Below are 25,300 nucleotides of genomic sequence, written 5' to 3' on the forward strand. Positions count from 1 at the left end.
ACTTTCTTTATCCCCAACGGTGTGCAGGACATATATTGCTGTAAAACTGAAATTCATTTTACTGTCAAGCACACAAACATAGGCCTTGTTCGCTGAATTCCCTCTCACCTTTGTCCACCCCTCCTCCTTAGATGTAGCTGCATCAGGTGTCTTGCTTTCTGGAATTGGAGTTTTTGTGCTTGTATCTCCTATGGGTATATTATGCTTTTCCTCAATTTGTATCACTCATTTAACTTGCCATGCCTGCTTCTGTTTAGTAAAGTTCTTCTTCACTTACTTTTGTGGTTCTTTTGGCTGTTCTTGATTCATCTTCTTTTGGCAAGAATGACTCAACTGTAAGCAAGTTGTGCAATACTCTGGACGTCAGTCATAGGACACCTCTTGCTCAAAACTTCTTCCATTGGGGTCTTTCACCATAATCTTGTCAAGCAATTCCCTAGTGATATCAATTTCCACAAGCACTCTGGCATAAGAGATTAGAAAGATGTGGAGGTCGAGAATTAGGGTTGTAGGTTGACAAATAGTAGTGTGTTTCTCCTAGGCTTACCAGTAGTACTAGGAATATTTTTGTATTATCTTATTCACGGTTCTTTACTAGTACATGTTGTGTCATTCGCGCCCGTTACCATAATATATTGTTGTTACTATTGTTTGCTACTTGTTGCTTTTCCACTGTTCCTTGAGCCGAGTGTATATCGAAAATAACCTCTCTATCTTTATAAGGTAGGGGTAAGGTCTGCGTATACACTACTCTTCTCACAACCCATTTATGGGTATACACTAAGTTTTTTGTTGATATAGTTGTTGTACTCTGGCATAAGACATTCTATCTGCTTTGGGGTGTAGTCGTCCGCATATAGTGGGATACCAAAACCACTTGCTATTCTACTCAAAGAAGATGTCACCCTCAGCAATTCAAGATGTCAATTCTAATTTTGATATGCCGATACTGCACACTTGTTTATAGCTTTCAATCAAAATAGACAACATCAAGAAGTTGAGATTAAAGTCTAGTTGTTGGAGACACTCAGATGAAATATTGAGCGAAAATACCAAAAATGTTATCACAAGATTAAAAATTTAAAAGTGTGGAAAAATTTCTTACTGTAAGTTAATACCCATAGACCAGTTTATTGTGCTTCTGCCAAATAAGTTGATTTTCATTCTTCCCTTAACTAAGCACATTTGCCTTAGCTCCACAATATGGAAAGTATGCACAGTTATCTTCACCCTAAAAGAGAGGGAGAGAGTAATAGTCCAGTTATTAGGATGGGAGGAATAGAGATAAAGAAAAATAAATTTGAATAGCTGTCTATTCAATTGTTTAAAATAAAAATATTTGGTAAATATATAACTTATGTTATATGTGTATAAGCATTTATAATTAGTTAAAGGACAATCACTACCTAATAAATATGTCCCCTAAATTAAAGAAAGCTATATACACAAAGCAAATCTACTCAAAATCTTATTCCATCCTAGTTTCAAACTTGGACCAAAATTAAAGTAAAAAAAGATTATCCATTAAACAATTTTTTTTACTGTGGGAACCTTTGCTGTTATAGAAGTTTATCTTCCTCTATACAATAAAAAAATACAGTAAACTAATCATTGTATACTATTAAAGAATGTTAATATTCGAAGTAAAATAATATATACACAATAAATATAAATAAAAGTATATTTGATTTGAATATTGTATTTCAAATTAGAATATTGTGGTATGTTTGGTTTGAATAGTATATTCCCAATTAGAATAATATGGTATATTTGATTTGTATACTATATTCCCAATTAGAATATTGCGATATGTTTGGTTTTGAACATTGTATTCATTATTAGAATATTATAGTGTGTTGGTTTGAATACTATATTCTTCATTAATCAATTGTAATTTGGTATGTTTGGTTTGGATAGTGTATCGCACACTAAAATATTTTGGTATGTTTGGTTTGAATATTGTATTCCAAATTAGAATAGTGTGGCGTGTTTGATTTAAATATTGTAATTTTAATTAGAATATTGTGGTGTATTGGTTTGAATAGTATATTCTAATATTTTTGTAGTTTAGATATTGTATTCCAAATTAAAATATGTTTACCTTATTTTAACTTTTCTTTTGATTACATAGATGTAAAAGAAAAACAAAAAAGAAGAAACACTTTATCTAACAAATAATGGTAAAGAGGTATTGTCTTGTACAAAACAAATGCTCCATTTTCATATTCTTCCTCCTTCTACACCCATATGCTATAGGAAAGAATAGAGAGGGTTATTTATTTGGAACAAGAAATCATTGGGGTTCATATGTTTAGGTGAAAATGTATAATCCTAATTCCTTGGGATGATGGAGTGTTTTAAGAGATTTATCAAGTTTGAGTGACACATAATCTAATCCCTTAAAAGGTGGAATTTGTTTAATGGCATATAATGATATTAAAGATATAAAAAGTAAATAAAGTTTTATAAAGTAGGTATAGAATGTAAAATAAATATTTTAAATGTATATGAAGTTAACTGGTGTTTTCAATAAGTATACCGCGTAGATTTCCTCTTCTTCAATAATCTATTTGATCCAATAATATGTGCAGAATCTCACTTCATAGCCCCGTCATGGGCCCTGAGAATCACTTTTCAATAGAAATAACACTAGGTAGCCACAAAGGGGCAAGTGCACATATAGCCATTCTCGATGATACTATTTAGGGATTAGCCAGTACTTATTTTGTCCTGAAATTTTAAACTAAAAATCTTAACTTCACGACAACTCAGGATATTTTTTTCATAAATAATTGAACTGAAAAACTAAAATTCAAGACGCACCGAATATCAGCCTTTTAGAGTGGCTACTTGTTGTCATTTCCACACTCTAAAGAGCTGCTATTTAGGAAAATTGAGTACAATTTTAGTTTTTCAATTCAATTTTTTGGAACACAAATATCCTGAAATTAAGATTTTTAGTTCAAAATTTTAAGATAAAATAAGTACTGACTAATTCATAAATAGCAACCCTAAAAATAATTACTTCCCCCACTTTTTCAGTAGTCCTAAACTCCTAATTAGTTTCATTATTACTGATTTCCCAAACAATTACTATAAATCAATAAAATCAATAAAGCACAATGCCGGTAATTACAAAACCCTGCATTGTGTATATGATTAATGAAAACACTGCACTCTTAACTCATAATAAGTCATAAATAAAGCTAGATCGAGATCGGGACCCACATTGCTTAACATATTGGGACCCACACCCAAACTCCACCGTCAAATCCGCCTTTCTTCTTCACTCGCCAATTGCCTCTCTCCAATTTCTTTATTCCTCCCCCAGTGTGAAATAATCACACACTCATAAATAAATATACAGATACCTTCTCAGAGATTTCTCACTCCAACGAAAAATGGCTCTCCGGAGCTCCTACCGAACTCCATTTTCCGATCGGAGCATCGCCGTTTCCGGCACCGGAATTCGGCTCACGTTCAAGCTCTTCGCCTCTTTTCTCTCTGTCGCTGTTTTCCTTTTATTAGCTCTCTCTTTCCTCTTCACTTCCTCCTCCGATCCCTCCGATCTCTCCGTCGTAAGTACTTTCCCTAACATTTCTCCTTTCTCACTTTATATATGAGCATTGATTTGCTGTCTGTTACCCTACAAAACTGTCGGTGGTCATGACAAACTCTTTATTCTGTAATTTTTTTTTTTTGTATTTTTTTTCTAATTAAGTAGTCACATTTCTCTAGTCACTAATAATTCAATCTGGACATTTAATATTTTGATTTTTTTTTATGAAACTCATTACTTAATATTTTTGTTACTTTCATCTCACTAAATATGCACATTTTATCAAGTTACTAAGATCTCAATCCTGGAAACCTTTGATAGATTAGCTTGTGAAACTCTTTACTCAATATTTTTGTGCTTATTTTCTTATTAAATCTCGAAGATCTCATTCTGGAAGCTTCGATTGTGATGTTTTCTGTATTTTTTCTGATTAGTTCTTATTGAGTAGTCACTTTATCTCAATCTGGAGATTTTTGATTGTGATACTTTGATGAAACTATTTACTCGGTATTTAGTCATTTTTTTTCTTATGAAGTACGCACTTTTTTTTTTCCAGTCTACCAGAAACAACCTCTCTACTCCATCGGGTAGGGGTAAGGTATGCGTACACCCGTGGGATTTTACTGGGTTGTTGTTGTTGTTGTTGTTGTTACATTTTTTTCAAGTTACTAAGATCTCAATCTAGAAAGCTTTAATTTTTTATTATCATTTCATGAATCACGAGTTACGTGTCTGTGATTCAAATAGGTCTTTATGATTTCTGAGTTTTATATGCCTTAATTGCATAATTTTTCATAGATCCTTCTTTATCCCTAAGTAGCTTTTGCCTTCTGATTTTGCATTAATGGCGTGGTTTATGGTTGAATAGGGAAATTCACATGATTTATATAGAGGTGGACTACGAAGGTCTGTTTTAGCTTTGAAATCCGATCCATTGAAGCCGAGGCTTGATCAGATTAAGAAGCAAGCAGATGATCACCGTGCATTGGCTCTAGCTTATGCTTCCTATGCTCGGAAGCTGAAGCTCGAGAACTCAAAGCTCGTTCGAGTTTTTGCTGAGTTATCTAGGAACTTTACAGATCTGATTTCAAAACCTTCATACCGCACACTATTTGATTCAGATGGGAACTCTATGAACGAGCCGGTGCTTAGGCAGTTTGAGAAAGAGGTGAAGGAACGGATTAAAGTCACGCGACAAGTTGTTGCTGAGGCAAAAGAGTCATTTGATAATCAATTAAAGATTCAGAAGCTGAAAGACACAATTTTTGCTGTCAATGAACAGCTAACGAAGGCGAAGAAGCAAGGTGCTTTCTCGAGCTTGATTGCTGCAAAGTCTATCCCAAAGAGCGTGCATTGTTTGGCAATGAAGTTAATGGAAGAGCGAATAGCTCATCCAGATAAGTATACTGATGATAGGAATACTCCACCAGAATTCGAGGATCCTAATCTTTATCATTATGCAATTTTCTCTGACAATGTGCTTGCTGCTTCAGTTGTGGTGAATTCGGCTGTTAAACACTCAAAAGACCCATCGAAGCATGTATTTCATGTGGTGACCGATAAAATGAATCTTGGGGCTATGCAAGTTATGTTCAAGATGAAAGATTATAATGGGGCTTTTATTGAAGTGAAGTCAGTCGAGGATTATAAGTTCCTGAATTCTTCTTATGTTCCAGTTCTTAAACAGCTTGAATCTGCAAAACTTCAGCAGTTTTACTTTGAGAATAAGCTCGAGAATGCAACAAAGGATGCAACTAATATGAAATTCAGGAACCCGAAGTATCTCTCAATATTGAACCACATTAGATTCTATTTACCAGAATTGTACCCCAAGTTGCACAGGATATTGTTCTTGGACGATGATATAGTTGTTCAGAAGGATTTGACAGGTCTATGGAAGATAGATATGGATGGTAAGGTGAATGGAGCTGTGGAGACATGTTTTGGTTCATTCCATCGTTATGCACAATACATGAATTTCTCACATCCTTTGATCAAGGAGAAGTTCAACCCCAAAGCTTGTGCATGGGCTTACGGAATGAACTTCTTTGACTTGGATGCTTGGAGGAGGGAGAAGCTCACTGAGGAATACCATTACTGGCAGAGTCTGGTAAGGTTTACTGCCTCCTTTTCATTTTATTTGGTGGTGTTTGACTAGGCACGAAGTTTAAGAAAGAAAAGAAGATTTTTGGGACCTGTAGTCTTAAACATACCATATTTATGTGGCTAAAACTGTATCATTAAGAGTAAAATGAGAAGTTTAAAGTTAAAATATAGGAAAGTATCATTCTTTTCGGATAAACTAAAAAGCAAAGAGTGCCTGTTAATTGGAACAGAGGGAGTAGTTATGCTTTATTCCAAAAATGTAGTTTACATGGTTAGTTCTTGTGTTACTTGGATTCTTGTCGTGCTCTCATGCAAATACATATGAACATGTGTACATTTTTTGTTTCATCTGCTTTTCTTCATATCTTGACTTAGTAACCCTCAGCAATTTAGGTGCTTGACATGATCTGTTTTGAGCTCTTCACAAACCATGTTCAGTAGTTATAGATCTGAAGAGGTTATTAAGCATGGTGTTTTGCTTCCGGTAGATTAAATCAGTGACAGATGCTAGCTTTTATTTCCATTAAAGCAAATTTTCCTATTTCTGAAGTGTCATGATGCACTGCATTTTTTCGCTTCGGTTGTCAGATCGGCTTGTTTGTTATTGCCCCTCCCCTTTTCCCTTCCTAACAGCATCTCGGAAACAGCCTCTCTGCCTTCTTAAAGGCAAGGGTAAGGTCTGCGTACACTCTACCCTCCCAAGACCCCACTTGTGGGATTATAGTGAGTTGTTGTTGTAGGCTAGTATAATTTGTATTACAAGTTTATACTATTTTAACTAATGGAGCTTCTAATCTTTGCAGAACGAAAACCGAACCTTATGGAAATTGGGTACACTTCCTCCTGGTTTAATCACATTTTATTCTACTACGAAGCCACTTGACAAATCTTGGCATGTGTTGGGGCTTGGCTACAATCCAAGCATAAGCATGGATGAGATCAATAATGCTGCAGTTGTCCACTTTAATGGGAATATGAAGCCATGGCTTGATATTGCAATGAACCAATTTCGGCCTCTTTGGACAAAGTATGTGGATTATGAAAATGAGTACGTGCAGGCATGTAATTTCGGTCTTTAAATAAATGAGGTCAGGTGGATTTATGCTTCATGGGTTTAATAAGCTATTCCTACAAGCATCCCTTAACATGACTTGCCGTTGCTCTCTCCCACGGAAAATTAGTGCTCATTTTTCTATGCCTTAGCTAGTAATTTGTCTATCCAGATCTTCGCGTTTTTATCAACAGTAGTTTGGTGTTTTAGTTTTCAATTGTCTATATGGTGTTGAATTTTTATGGATGGACCAGAAGTTAAAATAATATAGCAAGTTCTATTTAATTCAGAAGGCTACTGTCAGAGTTTAGATATTGGCAATTTTGTGGGTAGTAATTTACTTCAGAATTCATGATTAAGCAACATTATTTTTTCTGGTATTTAATTTCGTCACTCTGTGTAGTCTGTAGGTCAGCTGTGCCTTCATCTCGAGTATGGGATGCATTTCAAGTTGTTAGTGCATAGATTTATAGGTTCGTATATACAACCTTCTTGTTTGCAAGTGAACTCTCTCGTTCACAGTGAATAGTACCCCAAAACTGCTTAGTGATTTGCAGATTAACTCCTGAAGGCAGCAGCTTCAAATGTTTTCTTTCAGATTGCTTATGAAGTCATCGATCAGTAAGTGTGTAGTTAATTATCATATGCAACTGAGACCAGTTTAGATATTTTTCAGCCTGTATGCATTTATTATGTCGTACATGATTCTGATGGATATGGTGCTGTACGCCAACAAAATTCAGTTACATTCATTGTGAACTGGTACATAGATGAGCACCGGCACAATGGATGAAATTGTTGAGATGCGCGAGTTAATTGGACACCATCTTTATAAAAAACAAAATAACTAACTATTTCTTTCAATACTAGATAAAAGACAGACAACTGAGGGTTGTTTGTTTGGTATGAGGTATAAGAAGGTATAGTGCTGGTATAAAAATTTATTACTCCCTCTGTTTTAAATTAAATAAGTTACTTTCCTTTTTAGTCTATTTCAAAATAAATGACACATTTCTAAATTTGAAAATAATTTAACTTTAAACTCTTCATTTTACTTTTTTTACCCTTAATAAGAAGTTTTTATAACCGCACAAATGCAATAACCCTACAAAGCTTTTATCCCTTAAGTTTTTATGACCACAAACTTTAAGAGTTATTTTTTTGCTTAAACTCTGTACCGAGTCAAACTACCCCATCTAAATTGAAACGGAGGAAGTACCCTTAATACTTTGTTTGGTTAGCAAACCTGGTATAAATTATCCCGAAATTAAAATTAATACCGGGATAACTTATACCTTGTAAAGGGTGGGGTAGTTAAAACCAAACTTGTACCTTCTTAAAAATTATGCAATTATTATTTTTAATACAACATACCAAACAGTGAATAAAAAACAATATCAGAACAACTAATCCCTGCATAATCTATCACGGCATAAGACAAATTACGCTGCATCTGATCATAAAGCCACGCAAAATCACGGTTAAAATAAATAAATTTCCACGATCACAAGTAAAAAGCCCCAAACAATAATCCAATACAAAAAGGCCCAGAAAAGACGGGATAATCTCTTCCTAGGGCTCAGATATGCTACACAAAGGAATCTTCTAAGAACTCCATTCCTATCTCACCTATGATTAACAAAAAAATAATTAACTAGAAAAATTAGCAAATAGAGCTCTTGGGAAAACATCATTGCTCCTGACAAAATTTCTTTCCACCTCAACAGTTAATCATTTAAAAGTCAGATTCAAATAATAAGACCAACTCTCATTTCGCTCTAAGCTACTACTATTCAAGCTGTAGCAGAATAGCGGGGTGCCATGTTTTTAGCTGTTCCATTAGGCACCCCACCACCACGATTCATTCGCCCACCTGTGTTGTCAGTTCGCCGATATCCATCGCCTCCGCGGTTTGATGACCCCCCACGACTGCCACCCCTGTTGTTGAACTCATTTCTTCCATTGAAATCATCTCGACCATAGCCCCTGCCACCTCCATAATTTCCTCGTCCTCTTCCACCATCGTTCCTGAATCCAGCACCCCTTCCAGATTGAAACCTACCTCTGGTGTTACCTGCAATAGAGATAAGACAATTAAATTCATTGTAAAAAGGTAATAATGTTGCTACACTTTCTAGGAGTGATTCGTGAAGTCCAAATTTTAGACATTTTCCTTCTTAAGATCCGTAATAAAGCAGGGCAGCCCAGCGGCCCCTACCCGCTGCTCCATTATCCGCTTCGATATCCATTTCCCCTTTATATACATAAATGGATATCGCTTTATGTATAAATTAAAACCAAAACATCAACGGCCCCTCAAAAATGCCATTTCAGCTTCCTCTTTTCAAGAATGCTTTGCCATGAAAGCGGAAAAACAAGATAATACTCTCCTCAATCAGAAAGGACGCAGTAATTATAGAAACATGTCCTTTACTATACCCAACACAACACATGTCGAATATGCAATTATTTAAACTTTTCCTATTGGCTACGCATCTGTCATTCTAATCACTTCCAAAGGACAATCATTAAGCTTACCTCGAGAATTGGTAGACCTCTTCTCCTCGACCACAGCTTGCCACCCACCGATTAGAACTGGAGAAGCCTGAAGCAAAGGAAGCCCAAAAGAAAACTGAGTGGGGGCAAAGGAACAAATTGGATGAGGCATAACACAAGCAAGGAGTACTAGCATGCATACTAGCCTAAATGATAACCATACCAACATGACCCAAAGTGCATATTCAATAAAACCACCATCTGCCTCCGAGACCTACCACATGAAATCTTCCAAACCAGATTTAACAATTCTTGCCTCTAAAGTAATTTCCATTCCCTTGAACTGCACAGTTTAAAGCTTCTACAGGGAACAACTTGGAATGCATAGTATAGCCACATGTCAAATATACTCTTGTACCTTACAATCTGTTTTTTCATCTAGTGGGGTTTACAACAACTCATGACAAATATCAAATGGGAAAGAAGAAATCTAGTTTCTAAATCTACAAACATGTCAACCTCTTTTAGAGATGACAAAAAGGAAAATAGTGCAACATAAATGCAGAGGAGATAGTTTTATATTTGCAGAACTGGCTGAGGTGACGATAAGAATTGTTAATTAAGGCCAAATGTGATAGACCCACAAGAGTGCAAGCCGCCACACTTCAATGGGTTGTGTGCAAGGAACATTTACTTAACTTGGACAATACCAAATTTTACCCAGAAACATGTAATGTAATCCGACAGAATTTTTACGGGTTAGACAAGGAGTAAACTTCATTAATAGGCAGCACAAATCAACTGATGCAAAAGTTTAGGTCAATTAGGAATACCTTAATAGCCCAAATTAAATTGTAAAGAATTACCCAAATAAACTTAAAAAGGGGCATTCTGGTACCCTAAGCTCCCACTATGCGGGGAGTCCGGGGAAGGGCCAGACCACAAGGGTCTATAGTACGCAGCCTTACCCAAATAAACCTAATTGGCATAAATTTCATTCCAGCTGCGTAATTAGTGAAAATATTACATGGCATTGAATTCCAGATCATTTGCGGCAAGATGACGAAATTACAATGATGGAGACAGTCAATTTGGGGTTAAAAAGAAAATACCCAACTTCAATATTTAATCAAGACCTTAAAAACAGTACTTCCTCAATCCAGTGCCATCAATTTGCTGATGCTGGATAATGAGGGAAAAGACTTACTTGGACAAACTAGTCCACCAAGCGAAATAACTGCCATTCCATTTTATTGTTCTTTTGTTTTGGGAGAGAGGAGAATGTTTTGAGACATATGTAGCAGCTCAATTGTATAACTACATATTAAAAAGACCCGGTTTTGATTTGTAAAGGCCGGGCTATGACCCATTGTTTAGCCCATCATAACCCAAACAAATTTCAGGAGGTGGGGTCACAACTTGTTCATTGACTCAAACCTATTTCAACTCCTCCAAAATCTGATCCAACACACTCATTTGACAGATCGTACAAGATTAACATTCAAACTACTTCAAATTCAACAACTTTTATTTGAGAAACCTTCCAGCATAAAGCAGTCAAAATCAGTATGAGCTTTCATAGAGCTACTATGCAACAATAAGTTAGAAAAGTTACCAAGTCATTATTACTAGAAACATCAAACAATATAATGTAAAACTAAAACAGACATTGAAACAAAATCAATTAATTAGTTCCACAAAAGCAGTTTAAAGTAAAGCCGAAACGACAAAAAGCTCAACTTCAAAGAAAAGAACAGCTCACAGCAATATGGTTACTCAACACTACTAATAAAAGTAAGGCATATGGGTGCTCACTGACTTCTTATGCATTTCCCAAAGTACTTGTACTTGATGAAAGAAATTTTAGCAACTACTCCTCTCATCCACTCCAACTTAAAAAACATGACATGCATGGGGGGGGGGGGGGGGGAGTTCAACTGTTTTTCTCATCCTCTTCAACTTATAATACATGACATGCATGTGGGGGGTGAAGATGAGATACCTCGATTGCTTTTTGCACAGCACTCTCCACTTCAAATTCCACAAATCCAAAACAAAATCCCTGTTGCTGACTTAAATCAGTTTATTAATTAAAGAATTCGTAATTGCAAATGAGGAACTTATAGCAAAAGAATGCACATGCAGTTTTTTCTTTAATTAGCAGGAAAATAGCACAAACAGATACCCTGTTACTTCTGACTTGAATGCCTCCATTTTTGATAGGCCCAAACTTCTTGAACTCATCTCCAAGCAAGGCCACAGTCGCACTCATAGGCAAGCCTTTTATGTAGACTGAGTAGCCATCAGCTGCTGGAGGCAGTTTAATAAACACAAGAATGAGAAATCAACACAAATTATAGTGAAATATAATTTAAAATGCAACCAAAAAACTGGAAGCAAACTCTGCAGTTGCATACCTTCTCCTTCTGGGTCATTTATGTTATCAACACTATCTGAGCTGGAAACTGGGCCATCAGTTGCTGTTGTGGCTGGTTGATTCACTTGCTCAACCCTCTTTGCCATAGGCTTCCTAGAAGGTGCTGGAGGAGGGGAGAAAGTAGCAGCGCTTTCCTTGAGATGCATGACCTGAAACAAATTGCAAATTGTCTAACTAAGAAAACTTCAATAGACCTTTTCCTTCCCCAAATCATCTTTGAAAACCAATAAGACTTAGCAAATGCTCTAGTCCGTCTTAACTATATAAATATAGAGGTACTAATATTGCAAATTAACCCCTTGTAAGCATACACTAAGAAGAATATGCTTTCAGTTATTTGTTGCCCATGGCCACTTACAATTGAAGCATATGACTTCTTAGGAACTTCCCCAGTTTTGGTGTCAGATTCAACTACCACTTCAGAGCCATCTTGGACTTCATCAACAACCTCAGACACAGGCACTTCCTCTTCAACAATAGGCACATCACCATTCTCAGGTGGGTTGTAAACTTCTCCCACATCAGCTTCCTCCGCTGGCGGTGTGCTTTGCTCAGGAATGTGATTCTCCTGTACTGGAGGTGGATCTGCAACAACTTCAAAACAAATACTTCGTCAGTTGCTAATTAGGGTATTGCCGAAAGAACCAATCATTTGTTTCAATTACTTTGCTGTGGCGTGACAGGAGCCTCAGCATCAGTTACTGGAACCTGGACTGCATCATGCTGACGGACATTCTCTACGTATCGAAACATATCATTCAAGACAAAGTACCCTCTATCTTGCGGTGCTAGGAAGAACGTTTGACAGAAATTTAAGATCAAGTTATCTTTCCCAGTTAAATATCCAGTCACAAGGACATGCACCCCGCCATTGAAGGATTCTTGGGCATCCACAGACTTAATCTCTGCTCTGAAGTCTCCATAGTTAAGTGAGAGTATCTTATCATTGATTGCCTGCGTTTGACATGAAATGACAGAACATGAGCAACTTCAGCAGTGATCATTCAAAAGAGAAAACAGCACAGATCAGCAGAAAGTAAAAAATCTATCTCCCTATTATACCTAAACATGAGCCTCTCAATGTTGACCAGTTTTAAATTCATTGAAAGGCAATTAGATCTTCTCCAAACCCAAAACCTGCATAACAAATTCAAGTATGCATCCACATCTCTACAGCTAATATTCTCCAAATCGTACGACTTTTTCGCTCTGTATTATTCTACAAAAACTAATGTACTTGATATAGAACATGCTCTCTCAACTAATACCATATTATTCTGATCTTTAACTTTTCAATATAAGTGCAAAGTCAAATTAAGGCATTTAGTTTGAAACAGAGGGATTAAAACCATTCTTTTCCTGAGCGATATGTGTATATTAATTAGATAAATGTGATTTTTACATGTGATCATCTAACACTAATTATGATTTAATACATTTCTTCGTAAAAAATGTGATCTTTAACTGCAGAAATAAAAATCAAAATTCGACAAAACTCGACTCCCTTGTTCCTCATCTAATCAATCAACTATCTCTCAATTCTTATAGAATTTTCCAAGCAGCCAATAAAAAATTAAGAAACCACAATCATAAAAAAGGGCAGCCCGGTGCACTAAGCTCCCGCTATGTGCGGGGTCCGGGGAAGGGCCGGACCACAAGGGTCTATTGTACGCAGCCTTACCCTGCATTTCTACAAGAGGCTGTTTCCACGGCTTAAACATGTGACCTCAAGATCACATGGCAGCACAATCATAAAGGAACAAAATATTTAGGCACATTGCTCGCGAATTCCTAAAACTAAATAAATATTGGGGGAAGGCGCTTACTTGCATTGTGGTAGTGATGCCCATGGAGCCATCATCTTCGGGGCGTCCAAGCTTGCTTATATCCTGATAAAACCTAAATACAAGCCCAGGCGAATGGTGCAATATATGATAGTATTGCTGCACAAATGCATTAGCCACCTATATACAAACAAAAATAAACTCAAATGACTGTCTAACTAGACAAAGAAATACAGAACTGAGCTGAGAAAAATCGGGAACTAATATCAATACGCACAACTTGAGCAGAAACTGGTTGTGCTGCCGCTGCTGTTGCTACTGCCGCCATCCTCAATAAAGGCCTAAATACAAAATTAACCAGAAAAAATAACAAAAATAAAAGCTCAAAAAGTCAAAACCCTAGGCTCGTATTTTTTTATTCACATATCTATTAGTACATCACATATAGAGACGAATATAAACACGAAAAAACATGAAATGTATTAAATTAACCAAAAAAATAACAAAAAATGCTCAAAACCTTAGGCTCGTGATCATTTATTCACATATCTCACCACATCACATATAAAAACGAATATAAACACGTCAAAAAATGAACTTTATTAAATACAATGGAGGTCATGTACGGAAAAAGAGTAAGATTAATTTGATGTACCTGGATTTGTATTAGATCAGGGAAATGTGAGAGAGATTTGCTGGTATAATCTCTGAGCTTCTCTCTCTCCGCCTTTCTCTCTCTCTCTCTCTCTCTAAGAAGCTTTGAGTTCTAGGGTTTTGCTGTAGAGAGAGTGGTGGATCTCGAAGAGGCGCGAGTAGAGAGAGAAAAAGGGGAAAGGAGAGAGAAAGGTTCCACCGATGAATTTATACGGGAATTGTGGTGACTCGTGAGAGATAGATAATTAAACTTACTAAATTCTGTTTTTTTCCCTCAAACTTAGTAGTAAATAAATTCTGTTAATTAATCATGGTTTAGTTGCAACTTCCAGAATCTTCCTTTAATACTTCTCCTGTTCGCTTTCTATTTTTGTTTGTTGCTTCCATTTTACGCACATATTATGCTAATTTCAAATTTCAATAACACGATTTCATTATTTCCCTCGTAAAAGAATTACGTCACTCGATATGACATTTGTAGTTTTCATATTTTTGCAAATACTTCATTGTACTATGCTAGTTCTCATTTTTTTGGTCGGCCATAAGACATATTTTAGTTGACCTTAAGCTAACAGTGGAACCAAAATTTTAATCAAGTGAAATCAAAGTATATAAAAGTAAATATATACTATTAAATCAAAGAAAATCAAAATATATTATATATGGCTATAAAAATATTTTTTATCTATTTATATAGTGTATTTTTGGGTTTTTTAATCTCAGATTTTCTCGAATTTTTCGGGTTTTTGAGTTTTTTCGAATTTTTTCCCATAAAGTCTTCGTGGCACAAAACGTAAAATTTGTGTTCCAAATATTTCTTTAATCCTAGTAAGACAGAACTATATAAAGTGTTTTTCAATAAAATAATATAAATATGAGATGAGTCATGACATTGTATTGAAATATTCAACAATAAAGATAATAAAATTGCATAAAAATATTATTAATAAGCCATAATGAAAAAATATATAATTTAAAATTACGACTAATAAGTACTATTATTTATATGACTAACCACTAAAAGAAATATTGTCGAGTTGGGTTGGTTTCGTTTTGACTTTTTTTAGTTAAAACCAAACCAAATCAAACCGAATCATAGTCGATTTTTTTTTCTCGGTTTGACTCGGATTATCGGGTGGTGCAATTTATCGGTTTCATTTGTACACCCATAACCGTAGCTAATGTTATACCTAAGAATTAAATAAATCCAATGGCATATATAAGTCATGCATATGTTGATATACTGTGTATTATCTGTGTGAATAAATTTCTTCTTTTTTCCCTTGCCATTTTAAAGTTTTCTACAATTCCTTTGTTTCCAAGAAAACTATGCCTTGACAATTCCTTTTTACCATTAAGTGTAACATAATCAAGAAAATCGTACTTAGTAATAACCTGTTTGGCCAAACATCTCTAAATGCAAAAGCATTTTTTTTTTCAAAAGAAGTTTTTTTTTTTTTAAGTTGAAGTGTTTGACCAAGCTTTTAGAAGAAAAACAGTATTTTTTAGTAGAAGTAGAAAAAAATAGCTTCTCTCCAAAAACACTTTTGAAAAAAATATACTTAAAAGCAATTTTTAAAGTCTACCCAAACACTAATTGCTGCTCGAAAATGCTTTTCAATTAATTAGCCAAATTGATTCTCACCAAAATTACTTTTGAGAAAAGCACATTTAAAAAAAAAAAAAAAATTCAAAATAAGCTAATTTTTACGGCTTGGCCAAACAAGTTATAAATATATTATTATGCTTTAAATAGTAGTTTACACTTAAATTACTTTGCTACTGACCACTCGATTTCTTTTTTATTTGCTTGTACATTAATACCTTTTGGGTATAGTCCTAGCTAACGGCGAGCAAATTGGTTCTCAGGTCAATTTCAGAAATTCAATTTTTGGAAATAAGCATGCCATTGACAAGATTGAGAATGAAAATATAGAAAATACATAGATTTTTATCTGTTTATAACCCTCCACTTGCAACTATTTGGTAGTAACTCAAGTCATATTTGTGTTATCAACTTTTATTTTACATTTGTCGTCAACCAAAATAATATCATAAATACTTAAATAATATCGTAAATACTTCCTAGCACTCAGCATATTTTACGCCAAACCAATTAGTACGAACAAATGTCTTCTTTACACATCAACTACTCCAAATCCAACCATGTTTAAGTAATGAACATTACATTCTTAACTTAAATATAAACTCGATGCGGAAAATATAACCGTAATTAATTTATACCGTTTATTGTAATCCGTTAAGGTTAGGGATAGAAGAGAGCATACAATAACAAAGTCACCACCAAAGGATGTGGTGCAGTGAATGAGATTGTTCTTCCCTTAACCAAAGGTCTCGACTCTCGAGTTCGACCCCTGGGTTTGAAAAAATCCTTGTTAGGAAGCGCTGCCCCGAATAAGGCCCTACCCGGCGCGAATTCGGATATAGTCGGACTCAAATAGGGGTGTATACGGTCGAAATAGGTTTCGGCCTTAGCACGTCCGATCGAGTTCGAACGATGATCTATCGAAGTAAAACCCCGAAGGTGGAACAAACTAACCTCGAACCCGGGGAGGCCAATCCGTGTCGAGTTCGATATCATCATCAAAGCTCGAATCGAAATCGAACCATGATGCAGAGTAGATCTATCATGCTGATAATCCAGAGACCAATCAACATTGACCTCGAATCAATTCGAGGGCTCGAGCCAGGATCGGGCTCGAACCAAGATCACGAGTTCTAGCCAAAATTAAGCTCAAACCAAAATCGAGGGTTCTAAGCAAGATCGAGCTCGCAGACAAAAGCCGTTGCAATCCCACTAGAGAGAATCTTGGCAGAAATCATGGAAAAACTGAGTTATCATGGGTCTCTTATTGAATATTTATTTTATTATGCTTAGAATCAAATCCCTCCACTATAAGAGGGCTTGGTTACCATTTATGTAAAACAAGTTTTTTTCTCAGGCTTACATTATAATAAAAGTGCTATATTTTTCTACAGTAAAGAATTGTTCTTTCAAATTTTTTAGATTGATTCTATTTGTTGAATCCTAAGATTCATTGTTCCTGATAACCTTATCTATTTTGCATTCTTCGTAATCTATATTTATATTTCTATTTATCCTTACATTTTGTCTTAAGTTACGCCACATATCCTCGGAACTGCGTATAAATTCAACTCTATCGATTTTCGGGTAAATAGTTTGGCGCTCACCGTGGGGCCGAGGATAACAGTGGTTATTTGATACAAATCTGAAAAAATACGCCATTGTGCTTTGCACTTATTTCCGAAAACATCTTGAATTTCGAATCAGCTACGAATAACCACCAATCAAATAGCTTCGCCGATCAATTACGAAGCCGGCCTTCAAGATGAAACCAACAACTTGGCACCCGGGGCCGGAAGGCCAATTAATGATGGCACCGAGGCTCGAATCGAAGTACCTGAAATTCAAGCCGAAATACCATTGGATGTCAATTCACAAATAGCTTTGGAGGCTAATCAGCGTTCCGAACCGGAAAGAAGCATTCAGGGCGGTACTCGGTCCGTAGCCCGAGACACCCAAAACGCGGAAAAAATCGGGGCCAGCTTATATATGATCTTCGAGATGCTATAAGCCCAACAAGTAGCGATAGCTCAGCTACAGAGACAAACTCGTGCACAAAGCAGGCCGGATTCCAATCCACTCTGAGAACTCACCCCCAGAACAGAGCCCGTCATAGTGAAATCTAACGAGCAAGAATCGGGGACTACTCCCGGAATTACTAAATTGCTCGAGGAACTCACAAAATGAGTCGAAGCCAACGACAAGAGAGTGGAAACATACAATGCCAGGGTCGATCAAATCCTGGGGGCTCCACCAATGATAAAGGGGCTTGATTCGAAAAAATTCATACAAAAGCATTTTCCGTCGAGTGCGGCATCGAAGCCAATCCCCAAAAAATTCTGTATGCCCGAAATTCCTAAATATAACGGAACGACCGACCCTAACGAACATGTCACCTCTTACACATGTGCCATAAAAGGCAACGATTTGGAGGACGATGAGATCAAATCCGTGTTGTTGAAAAAGCTCGGGGAGACCCTCTTGAAGGGAGCGATGATCTGGTACCACAATTTACTGCCGAATTCCATCGATTCTTTTGCCATGTTAGCAGATTCGTTCGTAAAGGCGCATGCTGGTGCCATAAAGGTTGCAACAAGGAAATCAGACATCTTCAAAGTAAAGCAAAGGGAGAATGAAATGTGAGGGAATTCGTATCTCGGTTTCAAATGGAACGCATGGAATTACCCCTGGTCACGGATGATTGGGTCGTACAAGCTTTCACCCAAGGGTTGAACGAGCTAAGTTCGACATCATCACATCGGCTGAAACAAAATTTGATCGAGTATCTAGCGATAACTTGGGCAGATGTACACAACCGATACCAATCAAAAATTAGGGTCGAGGATGATCAGTTGGGAGCTCCGTACGGACCCGTTCATCAGAATAGGACAGTTACTAAAAACCAAAAGGAGACCGACAAAGAACAAAGGTCGAGCAGAGACCGATATCGACCGTACGTCGCAGATCGGGTGAACAACGGTTCACCATGCAATGCAGTTCGGAACAATCAAATGATTGATAGAGGACAAAATTCTCGGGGGCTTATGAGTAAGAGAGGCTTCGATAAATATGTTGATCCTATAGAAGCACCTCAATTATCAGAATATAACTTCAGCGTTGGTGCATCCGCTCTCGTATCAGCCATCGGACGCATTAAAGACACTAAATGGCCTCGACCCCTGCAGACCGATCCTGCCCGAAGAAATCCCAATCAGACGTGTGAATATCATGATACCCATGGCCACATAACGAAAGATTGCAAGCAACTAAGAGAGGAAATAGCTCACTTATTTAACAAAGGGCACCTTCATGAATTTCTGAGTGATAGGGCGAAGAACCATTTTAAAAGCAGGGATTTCAGCAAGCAAAACGAGCAAGAAGAACCGCAGCACGTCATCCATATGACCATCGGCGGCATCGATACCCCTCAGGGACCAGTGCTTAAACGCACTAAAACATCGATGGTGAGGGAAAAGCGATCTCGGACTCAAGATTACGCACCCATGTGGACTTTGTCCTTTGATGATTAAAATGCAGAGGGGGTCGCCCAACCTCATAACGACGCACTGGTAATATCCGTACTCATGAATAAAACTAAAATTAAGCGTGTGTTAATCGATCCAGGTAGCTCGCCCAACATCATTCGATTGAAGGTAGTAGAGCAGCTCGGCCTACATGATCAGATCGTACCCGCAACTCTGGTCCTAAACGGGTTCAATATGGCATGCGAAACCACCAAAGGTGAGATAATCCTACCAATAAACGTGGCCAGAACCATCCGAGAAACAAAGTTTCACGCGATCGAAGGCGATATGAGATATAACGCCCTTTTTCGGAAGGCCAGGGATCCACAACATGAGAGCTGTGCCTTCGGCCCTACACCATGCCCTCAAGTTCCCGACATCGGTAGGTGTCAAAACGGTGTACGGATAACAACCAGCTGCAAAGGAAATGTTCGCCGTCGACGAAGCTAAACCAATGTCCTCACATTCGTCGATAAACGAATTGGGCCCGAAAGGAGAACGGGACACCAAATAGCAATCACAGACATCAGCTCCAACCCAGCCAGACAACCATAAAATCAAAGAGGATGATGATCAAAGGGTCCCTCGATCTTTCGTGATTCCCGATGACTCCGACGCCACCAAATCAACAATCGAAGAGCTAGAACAAGTCACATTAATCGAGCACTAGCTCGAGCGAAAGGTATACTTGGGAACAGGGTTGAGCCTCGAACTCGGGAAGAAACTCGTCCAATTTCTTATCGATAACATCGATTGTTTTGCCTGGTCCCATTTAGATATAACACGGATTCCGCCGGACATAATGACGCATCGGCTAAGTTTGGACCCCAGGTTCAGATCGGTGAAGAAAAATAGAAGACCCCAGTCAGAGAGAAAGCACGCATTCATAAAGGACGAGGTAACCAAGCTTCTCAAAGTAGGGTCCATTCAGGAGGTGAAATATCCCGAATGGCTAGCCAACGTAGTTGTAGTCCCTAAAAAGGGGAACAAACTTAGAATGTATGTGGACTATAAGGATTTGAACTAAGCATGCCCCAAAGATTCCTTTCCGCTGCCCAACATCGATCGCATAATCGATGCCACGGCCGTCCACGAGATCCTCACTTTTCTCGATGCCTATTCCGGGTATAATCAAATCCAGATGAACCCGAAGGACCAGGAAAAGACTTCATTTGTCACCAAATATGGAGCGTATTGTTATAATGTGATATCCTTTGGGCTAAAAATGCAGGGGCTACTTACCAACGCCTAGTAAATAAAATGTTCGAAAAACAAATAGGAAAATCAATGGAAGTTTATATTGATGACATGTTAGTTAAGTCCTTGCGCGCAGAGGACCATTTGACTCATTTGCAGAAAACGTTTGAGATTTTAAGGAAATACAACATGAAGCTCAACCCCGAGAAATGTGCTTTCGGGGTCGGGTCGGGCAAGTTTCTCGACTTCATGGTGTCACATCGGGGAATAGAGATTAACCCCGATAAAATCAAGGCCATCAAAGACATCGTCATTGTGGACACCGTGAAGGCCGTACAAAGGCTAACGGGTCGGATTGCAGCCGTAAGTCGGTTCGTCTCAAGATCATCTGACCGAAGTCACAAATTTTTCTCTCTACTCAAAAAGAAGAACGATTTTGCTTGGACCCCGGAGTGCCAACAATCATTAGAGGAACTAAAGCGATATCTATCAAGCCCACCACTACTTCACACTCCAAAAACAGATAAAAAACTTTGTTTGTACTTGGCAGTATCGGAAGTCGCCGTAAGCGGTGTCCTAGTTCGAGAAGAGCAAGGTATGCAATTCCCCATTTATTATACGAGTCGAACCTTAGGAGAAGCGGAAACTAGATATCCGCTCCTAGAAAATTTGGCACTTGCATTGATAATCTCCTCAAGAAAGTTAAGGTCGTACTTTCAATTTCATCCTATATGTGTGTTAACCACTTACACACTTCGTAATATTTTGCACAAACCTGAATTATCAGGCCGACTGGCCAAATGGGCCGTCGAACTCAGTGGGTACGATATCGAATATCAACCCCACACGACCATCAAGTCTCAAATTTTAGCAGACTTCATGGCCGATTTCACGCCAACCCTCGCACCCGAAGTCGAAAAAGAACTATTGAAATCAGGTACATCATCGGGTGTATGGATCCTTTTTTCGGATGGGGCTTCGAACGTAAAGGGGTCCGGGCTGGGTATAGTTTTGAAACCGCCCACGGGTGGCATTATTAGACAATCTATTAAAACTATTAGATTGACTAACAACGAGGCCGAGTATGAAGCCATGATTGCAGGTCTCGAGCTAGCTAGAAAATTGGGAGCAGAAGTCATTGAAGCCAATTGCGACTCCTTGCTGGTGGTGAGTCAAGTAAACAAAAACTTCGAAGTTCGAGAAGGTAGAATGCAAAGGTATTTAGATAAACCGCTTGTCACTTTGCACCATTTCAAACAATGGACTTTACGGCATGTACCACGAGAACAGAATAATGAGGCCGATGCGTTTGCGAACTTGGGGTCGTCGGTCGAGGTAGATGATTCGGGCTCGGGGAATGTTGTTCAACTTTCGAGATCGGTAATCGAAGAAGGTCACGCCAAAATAAATTCTACAAGCTTAACCTGGGATTGGAGAAACAAATATATTGAATACTTGAACAGCGAAAAACTCCCATCGGACCCTAAAAATTCCAAAACCCTACGGACTAAAGCTGCTCGATTCACGTTGGCTTCAGATGGAACGATGTACCGAAGAACGTTCGATGAACCATTGGCAGTATGCTTGGGTCCAAGAGATACCAATTATATCCTACGGGAAGTGCATGAGGGTAGTGTGGGAATCACTCTGGAGCCGATACATTAGTTCGAAAAATAATCAGAGCAGGGTATTATTGGATCGATATGGGCAAAGATGCGAAGGAATTTGTTCGTAAATGTGACAAATGCCAAAGGTTCGCATCGATGATCCACCAACCCGGAGAGCAACTCCACTCAGTCCTATCCCCATGGCCATTCATGAAATGGGGAATGGATATCGTCGACCCTCTGCCATCAACCCCAGGTAAAGACAAATTCATTTTATTTATGACTGACTATTTTTCTAAATGGGTTGAAGCGCATGCGTTCGAGAAAATAAGAGAGAAAGAAGTTATAGACTTTATTTGGGATCATATCATATGTCGATTCGGGATACCCGCCGAAATAGCATGTGACAATGGAAAATAATTCGTTTGCAGCAAAGTAACAAGATTCCTCGAAGACCACAAGATAATGAGGATACTATCGACGCCATACCACCCCAGTGGGAATGGGCAGGCCGAATCAACGAACAAAACTGTCATTCAAAACTTAAAGAAGAGGTTAATCCTGCCCGAAGTCCTTTGGGCATATCGGACAACATCAAAAACCAGTACGGGGACGACCCCATTATCCTTAGTATATGGGTCCGAAGCATTGATACCATTCGAAGTTGGTAAACACAGTGCCAGATTTCGATTCGCGATGGAAGAATCAAATAACGAGGCTATGAATACCAGCCTCGAACTATCGGCCGAAAGACGAGAAGCTGCTCTCGTCCAATTGGCCGCCCAAAAGCAACGAATCGAAAGATATTATAATCGAAGAACCAAGCTCCGCCATTTCAAGCCTGTGGACTTAGTGTTAAGAAAAATTACCATCAATACCCGAATTCCGAACGAAGGGAAACTAGGACCGAATTGGGAAGGACCATATCAGGTGCTCGAGAACATCGGAAAGGGATCGTACATGCTCGGCATTATAAACGGCAAACAGCTATCAAGCAGCTGGAATGTATCACATCTAAAACGGTACTACTACTAAGGTACAACCTTTCCATATTATTTTATATTTCAAAACTGACCCCTGCAGAAGTCCGAACAAGGGCTAAGATGGATCTCTCGCTTGAAAGCACGCGTTACACTCTTTTTCCCTTAGACCGATTTTATCCCAAATGAGTTTTTCGGCAAGGTTTTTTGTCACGCCCCAAACCTGAAGAGGCGTGGCCGGCACCCGGTACCATACTCGGCCCGAGCGTACCACTCTGTAACTGTGAGCTCTAGAGGAGTAACCCTCAACCTAGGCCGATGAGGCCATATTCTGAATCATCTGAAAAATATCATCTCTCTCATCTGAGGGGTAAACATACCCAAAAACTCATATATATATATATATATATAAATGTGCAGGCTGACGAGGCCGCCATGAACATCTACTGATATACAAATTATACAAGACTTGTCTACAAGCCTCTAGAGATAGCTGAACTGTATCATGGTCGGGACAGGGCCTCGACATACCCATCAAACTTGTATATATAAAACGGACTCCAAGATCTAGACCTGGTAACTCCGGGGAAGTGGAGCTTACCAACCAAGCTGATATTTGGCTCTGTCTACTAGGAAGATCTATCCATCTGTCTATTAGGACCAGCAGGCATGAAATGCAGCGTCCCCAGCAAAGGGACGTTAGTACAAAATAATGTACTGAGTATGTAAGGCAACATAATAACTGAAAGGTGAAACTGAACTGATGATATAATAACTGAATGTAACTGGGAGTCAAAAATAATCTGAAGATATGCTTACCTACTGGTATTGACTCAACTCTCTCCATATAGTATGTAAAATAGTCGTCCGACCCTATAAGGCTCGGTATGTGTAACTGCCCTGCCGTAGTAGGCTCGCTCATAGGCGCTCGGCCATACTAGGCTCTGTATCTCGGCCATCATGGGCTTGCTCATAGGCGCTCGGCCACAGTAGGCTCGGTATATAACTTACCATCTGATCAGAGATTGCCCAATAGGGGCCTGCCCACCGATTATAGCTCGATGGTGGTGAAAATACTGTAATACTGTATATAATGTAATACTATATATATATATATACTCTCTGCTCTCTTGGCTGAAAGAAGACAATACTAAACTGAATATGAAGTCCCGATAAGGGAGAATACTGTAATTTCTGAGATACAAACTTCTCTTTATGCCTCGTTATCAAACTCATGTAGTTACGGGTTCATCCAAATTGAAGAAAGGTTTAGCCTTAACATACCTTATCACAATCTTTCCAATCACCAACTTGAACTCGCCTCTTCTCACCTTAATCTACAACAACGATAATAATACTATCATTAAGTTACGAAAGGTACAACTAACACACAACGAACGACAAGCTTATTTTGTATTAAAACAGAAAACATCTCCCCTATAATCCTTACTTCCTCCAAATTCAAGATAACACCAACAACACCAAAAACAACAATAAAACATATATACATTATTTTCCAGCCTTGTGTACACCACACAATACTACAAAATAGCCCAACACACTCCAATCTCTTCATACACAAAACGACCACCGTAGTAGTGTCAACAACCCGAAAATGTTATGACGAACGACCAGCCCAACATCCTGCATTTATGTGGTGTTTCTTCACACCCTTACTCCTCCAAAACTCCACAAAACAGTAGTAAAACATGTAGCCCAACAGCACCACAAAACAGTCCACTACAAGTGAATAACTCGAACTCACGGCTTTCGATCACCGTCCCGTTAGTTCTTACAAATATAGAACGACTTACTATGCATCTACAGTAGAAAAAAAGTGGATAAAAGAGAGCAGTAAACTTACCTTATTTGTTGGATAACTCGGCTCCTATCTTGGTTCTTCAAACTCTAGTCTTTACCTCCAATTACAACTTGAAAGGGAGAGAAAATAAATTGGGGTTTGTGGGAAATTTGTGGAGGAATTTTGCAGAGATTAAGTATGGTTATTTTTCCCTATTATAAGCCTAATATATGAAGGGGATAATCCTTTAAAAAGGTCTCTTTGAATGACCCGAACAAGCCCATTTTTGGACGACCCGAACATACCCAATTTTGGATTCTCGTTTAAGCAAGTAGGTGACAGTCTGCGCAGTCTCGCAAAAATGCCCATATCTCTCTACTTCGATATCGTATTGACAAACGGTTTAATGTGTTGGAAAATAGACGCATAGAGATTTCATTTGATGGGTGGAACACCCCATAACTCTACGTATATTGGGAGAAAATGGCAGTTACATTT

General features: G+C 38.1%; 2 protein-coding genes and 1 long non-coding RNA gene across 10 annotated transcripts; 2 read left to right on the forward strand and 1 right to left on the reverse strand.

The window, feature by feature from the left end:
• The first annotated feature begins 3,274 nt into the window (after positions 1-3,274).
• LOC107806026 (galacturonosyltransferase 8) lies at positions 3,275-7,005 on the forward strand. Its single transcript, XM_016630139.2, has 3 exons — positions 3,275-3,578; positions 4,428-5,669; positions 6,469-7,005. Exons 1-3 carry the CDS (start codon positions 3,402-3,404, stop codon positions 6,742-6,744), a joined length of 1,695 nt encoding a protein of 564 aa, XP_016485625.2. The 5' UTR covers positions 3,275-3,401; the 3' UTR covers positions 6,745-7,005.
• Positions 7,006-7,117: 112 nt separating this feature from the next.
• Positions 7,118-7,560, forward strand: LOC107764415 (uncharacterized). Its single transcript, XR_001643236.2, has 2 exons — positions 7,118-7,189; positions 7,274-7,560. It is a non-coding gene; the product is annotated as an uncharacterized LOC107764415 (long non-coding RNA).
• A 610-nt stretch (positions 7,561-8,170) lies between these two features.
• LOC107808171 (nuclear transport factor 2) lies at positions 8,171-14,298 on the reverse strand. Of its 8 annotated transcripts, none has more exons than XM_075243914.1 (10): positions 14,089-14,298; positions 13,711-13,774; positions 13,476-13,613; positions 12,315-12,603; positions 12,008-12,243; positions 11,630-11,798; positions 11,398-11,519; positions 11,215-11,274; positions 9,255-9,321; positions 8,171-8,790 (listed from the first exon to the last, which is right to left on the reverse strand). In XM_075243914.1, exons 2-10 carry the CDS (start codon positions 13,759-13,761, stop codon positions 8,510-8,512), a joined length of 1,413 nt encoding a protein of 470 aa, XP_075100015.1. In that variant the 5' UTR covers positions 13,762-13,774; positions 14,089-14,298; the 3' UTR covers positions 8,171-8,509. The 8 variants fall into 8 exon arrangements, with proteins under 8 accessions (XP_075100015.1, XP_075100013.1, XP_075100014.1 ...); XM_075243912.1 differs by having other exon boundaries at positions 11,215-11,280; XM_075243913.1 differs by having other exon boundaries at positions 11,398-11,522.
• Between the last annotated feature and the right edge of the window lie 11,002 nt (positions 14,299-25,300).

This window comes from Nicotiana tabacum, chromosome 22, assembly GCF_000715075.1.
Source record: "Nicotiana tabacum cultivar K326 chromosome 22, ASM71507v2, whole genome shotgun sequence".
In the NCBI taxonomy this organism is placed as follows: Eukaryota; Viridiplantae; Streptophyta; class Magnoliopsida; order Solanales; family Solanaceae; genus Nicotiana; species Nicotiana tabacum.

Excerpts from the sequence above, each read along its gene's own strand:
- LOC107806026 (XM_016630139.2), top strand. The coding sequence starts at position 3,402 with ATGGCTCTCCGGAGCTCCTACCGAACTCCATTTTCCGATCGGAGCATC. Across the intron at positions 3,579-4,427 it reads ATCCCTCCGATCTCTCCGTC|GGAAATTCACATGATTTATA; the intron begins GTAAGTACTTTC and ends ATGGTTGAATAG. Across the intron at positions 5,670-6,468 it reads ACCATTACTGGCAGAGTCTG|AACGAAAACCGAACCTTATG; the intron begins GTAAGGTTTACT and ends TAATCTTTGCAG.
- LOC107808171 (XM_075243911.1), bottom strand. The coding sequence starts at position 13,761 with ATGGCGGCAGTAGCAACAGCAGCGGCAGCACAACCAGTTTCTGCTCAA. Across the intron at positions 13,614-13,710 it reads AACCAGTTTCTGCTCAAGTT|GTGGCTAATGCATTTGTGCA; the intron begins GTGCGTATTGAT and ends GTTTGTATATAG. Across the intron at positions 12,244-12,314 it reads TCCTGTCACGCCACAGCAAA|TTGTTGCAGATCCACCTCCA; the intron begins GTAATTGAAACA and ends TTTGTTTTGAAG.